Source organism: Lasioglossum baleicum, chromosome 4 (assembly GCF_051020765.1).
Source record: "Lasioglossum baleicum chromosome 4, iyLasBale1, whole genome shotgun sequence".
Taxonomy (NCBI): Eukaryota; Metazoa; Arthropoda; class Insecta; order Hymenoptera; family Halictidae; genus Lasioglossum; species Lasioglossum baleicum.
The window spans coordinates 75122-90642 of NC_134932.1; the positions used below are offsets into that span (position 1 = coordinate 75122).

General features: G+C 60.0%; 1 protein-coding gene across 1 annotated transcript; it reads left to right on the forward strand.

Annotated features, from left to right (window-relative positions):
* Positions 1-11060: 11060 nt before the first annotated feature.
* Positions 11061-11568, forward strand: LOC143208112 (uncharacterized). Its single transcript, XM_076422195.1, has 2 exons — positions 11061-11241; positions 11363-11568. The coding sequence occupies exons 1-2, from the start codon at positions 11061-11063 to the stop codon at positions 11566-11568; spliced, it is 387 nt and encodes a 128-aa protein (XP_076278310.1).
* Positions 11569-15521: the final 3953 nt, after the last annotated feature.

Here is a 15521-nt window from a genome sequence, read left to right on the forward strand (position 1 = left end):
GATGCGCCTCCGACGACCCTTTCTTACCGGTGTCGGCGCCTTCCTGCCTTGGCCGGGCGAGGACCCTCGGGTCCACGGCTCGAGCAGGGCAGAAAGGCTCCGGGAGCTGTGGGTGGACCGAGCTGGGGCTCTGGAAGCCCAATCCGAAGGCTCCAGGGATGGGGACACCGGGCGGGTCCCTCCGCCCGGGGTCCGGTTAGAGCAGGCATGGGGGGAGCTAACCCCTCCCCTCGGGATGCATGTGAGCTGGGAAGTGTCCTGTTGAATACTCGCGTGATCCAGGCACTTCCCATGTAGCTTAGGGCGGGCGTGTGGTTTTAGTGGGTACTCTGGGGGAGGGGATCGGCGAGCCTTGTTGGCTCGGCGACCCCCTCCTCGAGGGAGCCCCACATAACCCCGGCTCCCCCCAGGGGGGTCGGGGTATGCGTAACGCATTTCCACACGACAAAAAAAAAAAAAAAGGTTGAGTCAGCGGGTCCCCCGAGTGGGGGGACGGGGACTGGGGGGAGGGCGCGGGGAGTGTTCCCCTCCCCGCGTCAACTTATGCCTCCCCCTCCCGGGGGGGCTGGGGTTCCGTTAGCGGTGCGGAGTGTTCGCGCCCCGCGCCGTCGTGTGCCCCCGCGTAGGGGAGCGGTGGATGGAGGGGCCGGGGGCGTGAGCTGACCCCGGTCCCCAGGGGGGAGGAAATCTCCCCCCGAGTTGGCCCGGCACCCCGAGACGATAGTGGAGGGGTGCCGGCCACCCCCCGGACGCTAGTTCCGGGGGTGGGCGCGTGGGGATGGGGTGGGGAGGGTCGGGGTGTCCGGATGCGCCTCCGACGACCCTTTCTTACCGGTGTCGGCGCCTTCCTGCCTTGGCCGGGCGAGGACCCTCGGGTCCACCGCTCGAGCAGGGCAGAAAGGCTCCGGGAGCTGTGGGTGGACCAAGCTGGGGCTCGGGAAGCCCAATCCGAAGGCTCCAGGGATGGGGACACCGGGCGGGTCCCTCCGCCCGGGGTCCGGTTAGAGCAGGCATGGGGGGAGCTAACCTCTCCCCTCGGGACGCATGTGAGCTGGGAAGTGTCCTGTTGAATACTCGCGTGATCCAGGCACTTCCCATATAGCTTAGGGCGGGCGTGTGGTTTTAGTGGGTACTCTTGGGGCGGGGATCGGCGAGCCTTGTTGGCTCGGCGACCCCCTCCTCGAGGGAGCCCCACATAACCCCGGCTCCCCCCCAGGGGGGTCGGGGTATGCGTAACGCATTTCCACACGATAAAAAAAAAAAAAAAAAAAAAAGGTTAGGTTGAGTGTCAAGGGGACCTAGGGATATGGGGCTCTCCAATGGTGACTCTGATCTATTGGAGGGTATGACTACAGTGGTGGTGGTCCATATCCTAAATCCTCTTGCTCCACCTCCACGTGGTGGTCCCTGGGGCACACTGCGGTGTGTGCTAACGGAGCGAGGGGTTACACAGGCACTCCCCGCCCTTTTTACTGCGTGCCTCTCACGCAGAAGGGCAGTGCCGGTGTACTGAGTGAATGTGTATGTACGCATGTGTGTGTGAATGTGGCTGCGGCCGGTGCACGGTGGATATTCCCCGTAGACTAACCAAGGGAGGAGTAGTAGCCTCCCGACCGGGGCTGGGAGATATGTTAGTACCTGACCTCTGTGTGTGGCAACACGCACATGTTTAACGTGGAAGAACCGCTACTTCCAGCTGACTGGAGCCTAGTCGGGGGTTGAAGCCGTGTTAACTGGGCGCAGAAATGGAGGATTACCTGGCCAGTATTTCCTCATACCCTGTGCGTTGGGGGGCAAACCAGCGCACCGTCTAGCCTGAAGTTGGAGCAATATCCGGTTCGGATCCGGTGCGCTCCTTCAATAGGGGTGACGTAAAACCTTTAGCATTTTATTTTAACCTTTTGTAGAGTCTTGTTTTCCCATGTCGATAGGCTTGGCCAGCTGACAAGTCGCTTCTCGGCTTCGACATGGTTTAATTAGGGTGCTTTATCGGCGGGGAAGTGCCCCTATGCGCTAGGGGTCCCATGATGGGCGAACCGTCGTTAGATTTAACGAAATTTTGCCATGGAAGGCCTTATTAAAAAAACAAATTGTGGGATGGAGGAGGGAGAGGAGGGGTCTCCCGGTAGGGGGAGACCAAGGACGCGTTCAAGTCCTCGCGTCTTGGTGGAGAGGTACTTGGGGCCTCTTGGCACTGAGGCGACGAAAAAGGACGCGCCGACGACGAGGTCCATTCGGGGTACCTCGGCGTCGAGTATGGAAGGGTCGGTCCGATCCGTCCTGGTGGGGGAGGGAGACGAACCGGGGCCGTCTTTCGGCCCGATGGATGACGATAGGGCGTCGATGAAATCCCAGGCGTCATCGCGGACGTCAGGGAAGCGTCCCGCGTCGTCCATCGTGATGGGGGACTCCGATGAGGAGGGGACGAAGAGGCCCCGCGGCAAGGGCGCGCCCTCCGTACAGGAGCGCCAGCTCGATCTGCGGGACCTTCTCCCCGGCGAAATTGCCGCTGAGGTGGTGGCCGCTGGCCGATTGGTCGAGGCCACCGCCCTCAAAAGCGGCAATCTAAAGGGCACCGCGGTCCGGGCACTTAAGGATGCGGCCCGGCTGGTCGAGGCGGGAATGAGGGAGCTGGTGAGTAGGGGGTGGCAGGGAGCCTCCTCCTCCACTTCCGGTGGTGGTGGCGCCCCCTCTGGAGAGGGTGCGGATAAGTTGCCTGTAGCCCTCTGGGCAAGCGTCCAGGCGGAAAACCGCGCCCTCAGAGGGGAAAACGCTGCGCTGAAGCGCGAGTTGGGGGGTGTTAGAGACACCCTGGCCGTCCTCAAGACGGAGCTGATGGCGGTGAAGCAGCGGCAGGCTGTGCCCATGCCCTTGCCTGGTGCATCTCCGCTGCCGCTCCACCCCGGGGCGGTTGACCCCCCGGATAAGGCGCCGCTGCCCTCTTCGTCGGGGCCGGCGCCGACCAGGGAGGCGGTCCTTCTGGCCCGTATCGGGGCCCTCATGGACGCCAAATTAATGGCACTCCGCGAGGAGTTCCGTTCGGTGTCCGGGGACCGCTACCCCCCATCGACGGCGGGGACCCGCTCAAAGATCCCTGCCCCGTCTTCTTCTTCCGATGGTCCCCGGCCCCTCGACTTTGTCCCTCCTGTTGGGGGACCGGAGGCGGAGACGACGACGAAGAAGAAGAAGAAGGGGAAGAAGAAGAAGGGGGGACAGGGGGATGCCAAGGCCTCCCCCACCCCCCTGAGCACTCGTGAAGGTGCACCGCTGCCCCCTAAGGAGGGAACTTGGTCAGAGGTGGTGGGGAGAAAGGAGAGGCGGAGGGCCAAGGCCTCATCCGCCCAATCCGCGGCTCCCGCCCCTAAGGGCGGGACTGGGCATGCGACGAAGGCGCCTCCTCGAGTAGCGGCCCCTCCCCGTTCCGCAGCAGTGACGATCACCGTCCCGGAGGGGAGTAAGGCCACCTATGAGGAGGCCATACGCAGGGCTCGTCAGGGCGTCGATCTCGGCGCCCTGGGTATCGAGACCCTGCAGTGGAAGCGGGCAGTCACCGGGGGCCTGATCATTCAGGTATCCGGTGCCGATGGGGGCGCGAAGGCGGATGCCCTCGCCGCCGGGATGACTTCGGCTCTGAGGGGTATGGAGGTGAGGGTCGCCAGGCCCGTCAAAAAGGCGGAGTTCCGTCTGACCGGCCTGGACCTCTCGGTAACTCCTCTGGAGGTAGTCGGGGCGGTGGCGAGAGCAGGGGGCTGCACCCCCGAGTCCGTGAAGGTCGGGACCATCAAGATCCCGACCGGAGGACTCGGCACCATTTGGGTGCAGTGCCCGGCAGTGGCGGCCTTGGCCATTGAAAAGGCCAAAACCGTAAGGGTGGGATGGACCCTCGCGCGGGTGGTCGTCTTGGCCGCCCGCCCGATGCAGTGTTTCCGCTGTCTCGCCCTCGGGCATGTGAGGCAGTGCGGGGATCCGTCCCACCGTGCAGCCGCTTGCCAGTCCGCCCCCCGCTGCGTAGTGTGCGCGGGGGCGGGCAGGCCCGCGAATCATAAAGCGGGGAGCAAGGCGTGCTCCCCGCCTTCGAAAAAGAAGAGGTCCAAGGGGGGCGGCGGTGTAGCGCCGTCCTCCAAGGACAAGGACATGGAGGTGGAGCCGACTCAGGGCGTAGGGGGGAACTCTGCTTCCCCTGCCGTCAATGAGTAGGCTGGGACGGGAGTATCCGCGTGCTCAACGTAATGGCAACTACGGCTCGCGGATGTTCCCAGGTGGTTCTCCAGGCCAACCTCAATAATTGCCGCCGGGCACAGGACCTGATGGTCCAACGCCTGGCGGAGCTCGAGGTTGGCCTGGCAGTTGCCGCGGAGCCCTACGAAGTCCCCGACCATCCACAATGGTTCGGGGATCTGGAGGCTTCCGTGGCGATTTGGGTTCGCCAGTCGGCGAGGTTGCCCCCTTTCTCCGGGGTCGAACGGAGTCGGGGGGCGGTGTTGGTTAAGTGGGGAAGACTGCTAGTCGCCGGGTGCTACTGTTCGCCGAATTGTGGCTCCGCCGAATTCGAGGCGTATTTGGACCGGTTGAGGGACATGGTGACCCCTCATTTAACCGGTCCGGTGTTGGTCCTGGGGGACCTCAACGCGCGTTCTACCAGTTGGGGCAACCCCAGGACGGAGCCTCGAGGCGGAATCCTAGAGGACTGGATGGAGGGGCTGGAGCTCCGGCTGCTAAACCGGGGCGCCGTGCCGACGTGCGTGAGGTGGAATGGTTGGTCGGTAGTGGACGTTTCACTCGCGACCGCTTCCGCCTCGCGTCGACTGTCAAATTGGCGGGTCTGGGAGGGGGAAACCCTCTCGGACCACAGCTACGTCATGATGGACGTGGCTGTGGATTCGGACCCGCCGGCGGACACGCCCCTCCTCCGGCGAAGTAGCGCCCTTTCGGCGCCCAGATGGGCGACGAAGCAGCTAGACGGGGACCTGCTGAGGGCCGTGATTATCGGCTCCGCCTGGCCTCCGGCCAGGGAGTGCGGACCGGAAGAGGGGGCGGCATGGTTCCGGGGCGCGTTGCAGATGATCTGCGACGCAGCGATGCCCCGGGTTAGAGCCTGCCCCCCGCGAAAGTCCGTGTACTGGTGGTCGGGCGAGTTGGCCGAGCTTCGCAGCTTAGCCGGTCAAGCCCGCCGCCGGTACGTCCGTGCTCGGCGCCGCGATTTCCTCGGCGGCGACTCGGAGTCGACGGTGGACGGGCTGTACAGGGAGTACAGATCGTCCGCCGAGGCCCTCAAGTACGCGATTACCGCGGCCAAGGCCAAGGCCTGGAGCGAGCTCTTGCTTACGCTCCGCGACGATCCGTGGGGGCGCCCATATAGAATGGTGCTTGGGAAGCTCCGTCCCAGGGCGCCCCCTGTCGCGGAGACGATGGAACCGGAGTTCTTGGGGCGCGTCGTTGACACCCTCTTCCCCCCCCCCCAATAATAATGGTGGTGAGGGGAGTGGTGAGCGCGCCCCGGTGCCGGCCAATGATTGGTCGGACGAACTCCGACCGGGTCTCCGATTGGGAGCTCGACCAGGCCATCCAGGAGCGCCGGGCTAGGGGCAAGAAAGCCCCCGGCCCCGATGGCGTTCCTGGCGGTATAATGGCCTCGGCGCTAAAGGCCCTCGCCCCGGCTTACAGGAGCATCTTGGATGCGTGCCTGAGTCGGGGAGTCTTCCCCAAGTGTTGGAAGGAAGCGATCCTCGTCCTCCTCCACAAGGATGGTAAGCCCGCAGAGTCTCCCTCTGCTTACCGGCCGATATGTTTACTCGACGAGGCGGGAAAGCTGTTCGAAAGAATAATTGCCGAACGCCTCCGAGAGCACCTTTCGCGGAGTGATCCCGGGTTGAGCGACGGAAAGTTTGGGTTCCGGAGGGGGCGCTCAACGATAGATGCGTTGGAGCATCTGCGTCTCCTCCGGGAAAGTGCCGTCGCTCGGGACAGGGTGTTGATCGCCGTGTCATTGGACATCTCCAATGCGTTCAACACCCTGCCCTGGAAGGAGATAGAGGACGCCCTAGAGCATTTCCGGGTTCCCCTCTATCTCCGGGAAGTGCTCCGGTACTACCTCCGCGAGAGGGAGGTGTATATTGCCGGCCGGTATGGGGCGTACCTGAGGGAGATATGCCGCGGGGTTCCACAGGGGTCGATCCTCGGACCGCTCCTGTGGATCCTAGCATTCGACGCGGTTCTGCGGGTCTCCCTCCCTCCCGGCACGGGTGTCATATGCTATGTGGACGACACCCTGCCCTACGCCGAGGGGAGGACCTGGGAGGAGGCGGGACGCCTCATCGAGCCCGCCCTGGACTGCGTGGTTGGACGGATCCGGGGGATGGGGCTTGTCGTAGCCGCCGCAAATACCGAGGCCATATGGTTGTACCAACCATCTCGGACGCGGCGGCCGCCCCAAGGATTGTGGATCCGGGTCGTGGATACCCTCATTGAGGTCGGGCCCACCATGAAGTATCTGGGCCTGACCATCGACGGTCGCTGGCGTTTCGAAGAGCATTTCGAACTCCTGGCCCCCCGACTCGAAAAGACAGCGACCGCGCTTTCGCGGTTGCTGCCCAATATCGGGGGGCCGCAGTTGAGTGTACGCTGCCTCTACATAGGAGTGGTGCGGAGCATTGCCCTGTATGGGGCACCCGTGTGGCACCGCTCGCTTGAGGCCAGCCGACGCAGCGTCGCGCACTTGGAGAGAGTGCGGCGTCGGCTGTCCCTGCGGGCCATACGGGGATACCGCACCGTCTCGACAGAGGTGGCGGGTCTCCTGGCCGTGGTTCCTCCCTTCCATCTGGTGGCGGCGGAGCGGGCGATCGTATACCGGATCGCCTGCGATTCCCGCCGCCCCCCTGGGGATGAGCTGACGGCCGCGGAGGAGGAGCAGTTCGAGGTGCGGAGACGCGAGGCCCGTGCGGACGTGTTCGAGCGTTGGAGACGCATGCTTGCGTCCTCGACGCGTCCGACAGTTCGGGCCCTCCTGCCCATGTTCGATACATGGTGCGGGAGGCGAGTGGGGTTGACCTTTCGCCTCACGCAGGTGCTCACCGGACACGGCTGTTTCGGTGAGTATCTGGTAAGGATGGGGCGGGAGCCAGCGGCGCAGTGCCACCACTGCGGCGAGGAGGTGGACGCGGCGCAACATACACTGGAGGAGTGTCCGGCTTGGACCGGACCGCGCCGTGTCCTTAGAGCCGCGGTGGAAGGGTGGGACCTCTCGCTCCCGGTCTTGTTCGACTACTTGACCGGGAGCCAGATGTAGCGGCGCGGGGGACGTCCCCCCCGCGACGCAGCGGGTCCCCCGAGTGATGGGACGGGGACTGGGGGGAGTGTTCCCCTCTCCGCGTCAACTTATGCCTCCCCCTCCCGGGGGGGGCTGGGGTTCCGTTAGCGGTGCGGGGTGTTCGCGCCCCGCGCCATCGTGTGCCCCCGCGTAGGGAGGCGGTGGATGGAGGGGCCGGGGGCGTGAACTGACCCCGGTCCCCGGGGGGAGTCAATCTCCCCCCGAGTTGGCCCGGCACCCCGAGACGATAGTGGAGGGGTGCCGGCCACCCTCCGGACGCTAGTTCCGGGGGAGGGCGCGTGGGCGGTGGGGTGGGGAGGGTCGGGGCGTCCGGATGCGCCTACGACGACCCTTTCTTACCGGTGTCGGCGCCTTCTTGCCTTGGCCGGGCGAGGACCCTCGGGTCCACCGCTCGAGCAGGGTAGAAAGGCTCCGGGAGCTGTGGGTGGACCGAGCTGGGGCTCGGGAAGCCCAGTCTGAAGGCTCCAGGGATGAGGACACCGGGCGCGTCCCTCCGCCCGGGGTCCGGTTAGAGGAGGCATGGGGGGAGCTAACCCCTCCCCTCGGGATGCATGTGATCTGGGAGGTGTCCTGTTGAATACTCGCGTGATCCAGGCACTTCCCATGTAGCTTAGGACGGGCGTGTGGTTTTAGTGGGTACTCTGGGGGAGGGGATTGGCCAGCCTTGTTGGCTCGGCGACCCCCTCCTCGAGGGAGCCCCACATAACACCGGCACCCTCCCAGGGGGATCGGGGTATGCGTAACGCATTTCCACACGATAAAAGAAAAAAGGTTAGGTTAGGTGCAGCCGACGGGGGTCTTACAATTGAGAACGGTTCGAGTAGTTGAATAGAGTAGACGCGTGTCCGCCAGCTCTTTCTCAGCTTCTTTCGAGAGTTAGTTCAGAGGGTTATGCTTTTTCGTCTTTTAGTTCTCATAGCGATTCTTTAAATAGAAAGCAGAATTTAAATTAAACGGAGGGTTATTCTTCGGCGAGTGTGCTCCCGAAGACAGTCGGCCGCGGTCCGGGGGACGACGAAGAGAAGCGTGGACGGATCAAGGGGAGAAATAAGGAAAAGTGCAGTGAATCGCGGACAATACCACCTAGTCTGGATTCAGAGCTCTCTCTCTCTCTCTCTCTCTCTCTCTATGGGAACAAAGAGAGTAAAGAGAGAGACAGCGGGCCGATTAAAAATCTTCCTCCCAACTTCGTAAAGAAGCTGCAGTGTTAGGAGGATTTAGATTTCGCTCCCCCCTCTCTCAGTGGTTTTCCGTCGTTGTCCGGGTGTGCGCGGTGCGGGGGTGAAGAGGAACATCTCTAAATCCGAGGAGTGACTGGTTCCGTGAAGTAGTGCTGTTTGCTAGTGTTTAATAGTGTAGAACGGACTTTCTGTGTGGACTCGGACCAAAAGTCCGGGTAGAAATTAGCACGCGGAGAATAGGGAGCTCTTACATAAACTTTTCGGACGAATTCGACCCAAAAATCCGTGTAATAGAAAAAAAACGCAGATTTCGAGGGAAAAAACGAAGGGGCAGAGGCAGGATTGCTAGGGCACCTTTGTTTAGTCCCAAATTTTGCGATTTTGATATTTTTGAATTTTACACGAATTTATGGGACAATCGTTAACGATTGTCACAAAAGTTTGAGGAATCCTGAAATCGTGAAATTCGAGTTAAGATCGATAAAATTAGCATGCGTGGTCCTAGATTAGGTATTTTTAAGCGGTGTAGGGTTAATTGTACAACGTGGGAGAGAGTGTTTTCGGTGTTTTCCTCTTTGTGATAATATTTCATTCGAGATAAGCGTACAGCTTTTAATAAAGGCAAAATTATTCGTCCTAGCCGACGGGCGTCTTAGGCTCTGTGGCGCCTACAGTGGAGACTCTGATCCACTGTCGGTCCGTTCTCTCTATTTGAGGGATGTCACAGAGCTAAATCCTCTCGCTCCATCTCCTCGTGGTGGACCCTGGGGCACGGCACTGATGTATACCAGTGTCGTGTGCTAACGGAGCGAGGAAGGCCGGCAAGAAGTCCGGGAACCCCCGTAAAAAGAAGGACTCCACCCCGGCGGTGGAGGAGATGGCGGGACGGATTAGCGACCTCTCCACGGGCGATGTTATCGAGGAATTCCTAGAGAGGATACGCCTCGTGGAGAGGACTGCCTTAAAGAGCGGCAACCTCAAGGGCACGTACGTGCGTGACCTTAAGTGGTCCGCCCGGTACGCGGAGGCGGCACTACTGGAAGTGGTGCAGAGGGGGGAGAAGGAGTGCCCCCTAGCGCCACTCCGCCCGTGGCCGCCCTCTTCCCTCACCCGCAGGACTCGGAAGCCCGAGTTCAAACCCTGCTCAAGCAGAACGAGTCTCTGCGGGAGACGGTGAAGGGGCTGAAAGCCACAATCGATGCCATTCGGGAGGAGATGATGGCGATGAAGAGGAGGGGGGTTGTAACACAACTTCTCCCCCCTCCCCAGTCGTCATCATCATCTCCCCACCGGGAGGGACGTCCGAAGGAGACAGCGGGAGTGGCGAAATCGCCTCTCCCCCCCGCCGTCATCAGGGGCAACAAGTCAGGCCCCCCTCCACCGCCTTCGGAGTCGGAGCCAGGCACGGCAGGGCTCTTGGGGCAGCTTCGCGCTCTGCTTGACGCCAAGCTGGCCCCTATAAACAATGTGCAGGCGAGACTGAGCGAGGCGGTCTTCGGGCCCCCCCGCTCGTCCCCTGCCCCTCGGAGTGGCGCTGGGATCCAGGCGGAGCCCCCCTTCCCTTCTCCTCTTCCCCTTCCTCTCCCCCGGCCCACTAAACCCGCCGCCGCCCGCTCTTCTTCTTCCCGCCCGGAAGACGGGAAGAAGAAAAAGAAGAAGAAGAGCGAGCAGACAGCGGCGGCTCATCCTACGGCCCCCAGCTAGCAGCCGACTAAGCCGGCCCCGGCCCGCACCGAGCCCCCAGCCGCCCCCTTAAAGGGGCCCTGGAGCAAGGTGGTGGGCAGAAAGGAGACAAGGACGGCCAAGAAGGCCGAGAACCCTCCGCCCATCCCACCCCTCTCAAAGGGGCCCCCCAGGGAAAGGGGAAGGGAGGAAGGGTCCCGCCCAGGGTGGCCCCCCCCCCGTCCGAAGACGGCAGCGATTTCGCTGTCAATTCCAGAGGGGTGCAAAACCACCCTGGCGGAGGCAATGGCGGCGGCTACGGCCGCCGTTAAGCTTGGAGAGCTGGGGGTGGGGGAGGTTAAGACCAAGCGGGCTGTGACCGGGGGTCTTCTGCTGGAGATCCCCGGTCTGGAGGGGGCGGCCAAGGCGGACGCCCTAGCAGCCCGTATGGCGGAGGTCTTCGGCGTCCACCGCAAAAATCGAGGCACTGGCCGCAAGGCCGTTGCAGTGCTTCCGCTGTCTGGCTGTGGGACACGTCAGGCAGCGGTGCACTAGCACGGTCGACCGTAGCGGCCAGTGCTATAAATGCGGTGCGACCGGCCACCGGGCCAACGCGTGCTCGGCGGTCCCCCGGTGCCCAATTTGCACCGAGCTGGGGAGACCGGCCGGACACAAGGCGGGGAGCGGCCTGTGCCCTCCGCCATTAAGGAGGGGGCGAAATACGGGGGGGGGGAGGGGCCCCCAAAGGTTCCGACCGTACCGGTGGAGAGGGGGCCAACCCGTCCCCCTCCCTCCCCTACGGGGAACCCGGAGGACATGGACGTGGATACCCCACCTCAACAGCCAGCCGACCCTAAGGAGGCCGAGCCGGGAGCGCCTACCGCACCATAATGCCCAGGACGCTCTCGGTTGTTCAGACAAAGCTGAACCACTCCCGCCAGGCCCAGGACTTGTTTGTCCATGGCCTGGCGGAGAGGCAGGTCGGGTTGGCCGTTGTCACGGAGCCTTACGACGTCCCCGACTCCTACCCTTGGGTAGGGGAGGTCGAGGGCTCCGTGGCAATCTGGGCCAGTAAGGGCGGGGAGTTCCCCCCCCGGCTCCGTGGTCGAATGGGGCCGAGGGGTGGTATTGTATAAGTGGGGAATGTTTCTGGTCGCGGGATGCTACGTCTCGCCCAACTGCGGCCTCGCAGAGTTCGAGGGGTTTCTGGACCGGCTGAAGGTGATTGTCACACCACACCTAGCCGGTCCAATGCTGGTCCTGGGGGACTTCAATGCGAAGTCCACAGGTTGGGGAAACCCCAGGACCACCTCTCGTGGCGAGGCCCTTGAAGTTTGGGCGGGGGGCATGGAGCTCCGGTTGGTGAACCGGGGCTCCGTACCCACGTGCGTGGGGTAGAACGGGTGGTCAATAGTCGATCTGACTTGGGCCACCCCCGCTGCCGTACGCCGTGTGTCCGCCTGGCGGGTGGCCACGGAGTGGGAGACACTCTCCGACCACCGCCACATCACCATGGAGGTGGAGGCCACCCAGCAACAACAACAGGCGGACGTGCCCCCTCCACGTGGCACCCACGCAGCGCCCGTGAGATGGGCACTGCAGCGACCGGACGAGGACGTCTTGAGAGCCACAGCTCTCGCTTATTCCTGTGTCGAACCCAAGGAGCGCGGGACTGACGAGGGGCGGGACTGACGAGGGGGTGTCATGGTTCCGGGGCGTAATGAAGTCGATATGCGACGCTTCGATGCCCCGGGCCGGGAGACACCCCCCGAAAAAGTCAGCGTACTGGAGGTCGGGCGAAATTGCGGACGTGAGGGACACGTGCGTCCGCGCCCGACGCCAGTACACCCGCGCACGTCAACCCCACCCAATTGGAGGCGTCGACGAGGCGAGAGAGGCCGCCCTCTATTCGGAGTATTGGGCGGCCCGAATGGCTCTCCAGCGAGCAATTGCCGCTGCAAAGGCCGCGGCCTGGGATGAGCTCCTCGGATCCCTTCATAGGGATCGATGGGGGCGTGCCTACAAGGCAGTTCTGAATAAGCTCCGCCCATGGGCTGAGAGAGAAAACCCGTCCCCCTCGGTCCACACCAACTGGACCGACGAACTCGGGGTCACAGAGAGTGAGCTCTCCCCAGCCGTCCAGAGGATCCGGGAAGGGGGCAAGAAGGCCCCCGGTTCCGATGGAGTCCCTGGGCGTGTATTGGCTGCGGCCCTGGACGTCCTCGCCCCGGCGTTCATACAGACGTCAAATTCCTGTATGAGCCGGGGAACCTTCCCCCGCGAGTGGAAAGTCGCCAGGCTGGTCCTCCTCCACAAGGCAGGAAAGCCCGCGGATACTCCCTCTGCGTACCGGCCCCCTGTGTCTCCTCGACGAGGCGGGCAAGATCTATGAAAAGATCATAGCCGACCGCCTCGTCGAGCACCTGTCCCATCATGGTGGTTCCGATCTGAGCGACAGCCAGTTCGGTTTCCGGAGGGGGCGATCGACGGTAGATGCCGTCGGTCGCCTTGCCTCTATTGGGAGGGAGGCTGTCGCTCGGGGCAAGGTATGTTGGCGGTGAGCCTTGATATCACCAATGCCTTCAACACCCTGCCATGGGATGAGGTAGTAAGGGCCCTGGATTATTATCAGGTGCCCTCCTAACTCAAGGAAGTCATCCGGGACTACCTGAGGGACAGGTGGTTTGAATATCCGGGCCGGGACGGAAATATCCAGAGGGAGGAGATGCACCGCGGAGTGCCACAGGGGTCAATCCTCGGACCGCTCCTGTGGCTACTCGCATATGACGCGGTGCTGCGGGCTCACCTTCCCCTCGGCGTCCACCTGATCTGCTATGCGGATGATACTCTGGTGGCCGTCGAGGGGAGGACGGGTAGGAGGACGCTGAGCCTGGCGCAAGCAGCGGTGGGCTGCGTCGTCGGTGGGATCCAGAGATTGGGGCTGGAGATTTCTGCCGGCAAAACCGAGGCAATGTGGCTGCACGCGTTGCCTTGGAGATGGCAGCCACCCCAACTCTGGATCCGGGTAGGTGATGCCTCTGTCGAGGTGAAAGGCGAGATGAATTACCTCGGCCTGATCCTCGACAGCCGCTGGTGCTTGGAAGAGCACTTCGACCGTATGGCCCCCCGAGTCGATGGGGTGGCGGCCGCCATAGGACGGCTCCTGCCCAATATCGGGGGGCCCGATGATCGGATACGTCGCCTCTACTCGGGGGTGGTGCATGCTAAGTTTCTTTATGGAGCCCCCGTGTGGTCCGAACAGCTACTGGCCTGCCGGCGTAACATGTTGCACGCAAACCGCGTGCAACGACGGCTGGCCATTTGGACCATACGGGGTTTTAGCACCATCTCCGGGGAGGCGGCGTGCCTCCTCGCGAGCATGACTCCCCTGCATCTCATGGCGGTGGAGCGGGCAACTACTTACCAAATTGCCTGCTCCATCCACCGTGGGGAGTTGTCCCCCGAGGGGGAGGAGGTCGAAATGCTGAGGCGCCAGGCTCGACAGGACATCCTGGTCCGGTGGCGGGAGGAAGTTGCTTCCGCCGACTCGAACCGGCCTATTGTCCGGGCTCTCCTGCCCGTTATGGAAGAATGGAGCTGGAGTCGGGTAAGGCTCACCTACCACGTGACGCAAGTGCTCTCCGGGCACGGATGCTTCGGGGAGTACCTGTGTCGCATCGGGAAGGAACCGACGACGCAGTGCCACCACTGCAAGGAGGCCCTGGACTCTGCGCGCGGACACCTGGAATGTCCGGCGTGGTCGGCACCGCGCAGACTCCTCAGGGGTGAAATAGGGATGGACCTCTCGCTGCCGGTCGTGGTCGACCACATGATCGGCAGCGAGAGGTCAAGAGCAGCGTTCGCCTCCTTCTGCTAAACGGTTATGACGCAAAGGAGGCAGCGGAGAGGGCGACGGGGACCGACCCCCAATCCGCCCGGAGGCTGGCCTCGGCGCACAGTGCGGACAAACGTGGCATATCTCACTACACGTGTATATCACGATGTACGATAAATTCCTTTGGCAAAACGTTTTATTAGGTGGTAATTGATATTATTAATCATATAACAATAATTTTTATGCATAAATATTGTTAATTTTTTTTTTTAATTTATTAATTTTATTGTTACATTTTTTTTTTGTGAATAATTACTATTGCATTGACATTAGTAACCAAATTTAGATTTTTATAAAAAATTTTACCATGTGTCGCACTCTGTAGAGTCCAAAAAATCAAATAATATTACATTAATTGTAAATCAGTGTTGCAATAATAATTCTGTACAATGGAAAATGCTCACCAAGGTATATGCATTCTTTTTACATTTATAAGGGAAATTCATGAGAATTCCCTTTAAGTGTAGCACCTTTGAATGTAGCTACACTACCACACTGTCACGCCGCCACGCGGAGACTCGCGTACACTCGTAGTTCGCAGATCGTGTGAGAAGGAGCATCGCTTTCGATTCTTCTTTATAGGTTAGATATTGTGAAGTTTATGTTATTGTTAATTATGTACATAATTGTTATAAATAAAACCCTTCTTTATAGGCATCGAGCGGCTTTTCTTTCATGATCTTGAATTTCAACAAGAGTTGATAAGAACAATCTTACACATTTAATAAAGTAGATTTATTTTTTGTATAAATTTTCAACGGTGGTTTTATTTATTACTTGCATATAAAACTTCAAATTAACATATCTCGAGAAAGGCAAAAAATATCCTGAGATTTTGACATATTCGGATATATCACTTGTTGTAGTTTAAGAATTTCATAGTTTAGCCTGCAACTAACTGCTACTCTTAATTTTATAAACTTTTTTAATAAGTGCCCGTACCTTGCCTTTATGTTGTATTGTGGAAAATTCGTTAATTTCTTTTTAAATTTATTAGTTATATCGTTAAATTTCATTTTCTGCGAATAATTACCACAATACATATACATTCGTAAACAAATTTGGATTTTTGTACAAAATTTTGCCATTTGTCCGCCACAGAAAAATTGAATATTCGTGTATATCACGATATGAAATACATTTCTTTAGCAAAAAATGCGTATTAGGGTGGAAATTGTTATTAATAATCATATAATAATCATTTTTATGCATAATACAATTTTGCAATAATTATACAGGGTGGACGATTTATCTGAAGAGATTGAAATATCTCGAGAAACGACAACAAAAAGCAAATCTTGCGATTTTACTGAAATTCATCAATATTTAATCAGAAATGTGCAAGATCACGGGATTGAATAATTCATTTTGGATCACATTCAAAGTACCGAGGATGACTCGGATAGCGAATAGCGTTTTGTTAAGTTTGTTAGTTTTGTTTATACTATTATAATTT

Excerpts from the sequence above, each read along its gene's own strand:
- LOC143208112 (XM_076422195.1), top strand. The coding sequence starts at position 11,061 with ATGCCCAGGACGCTCTCGGTTGTTCAGACAAAGCTGAACCACTCCCGC. Across the intron at positions 11,242-11,362 it reads CTCCGTGGCAATCTGGGCCA|AGTTCGAGGGGTTTCTGGAC; the intron begins GTAAGGGCGGGG and ends GCGGCCTCGCAG.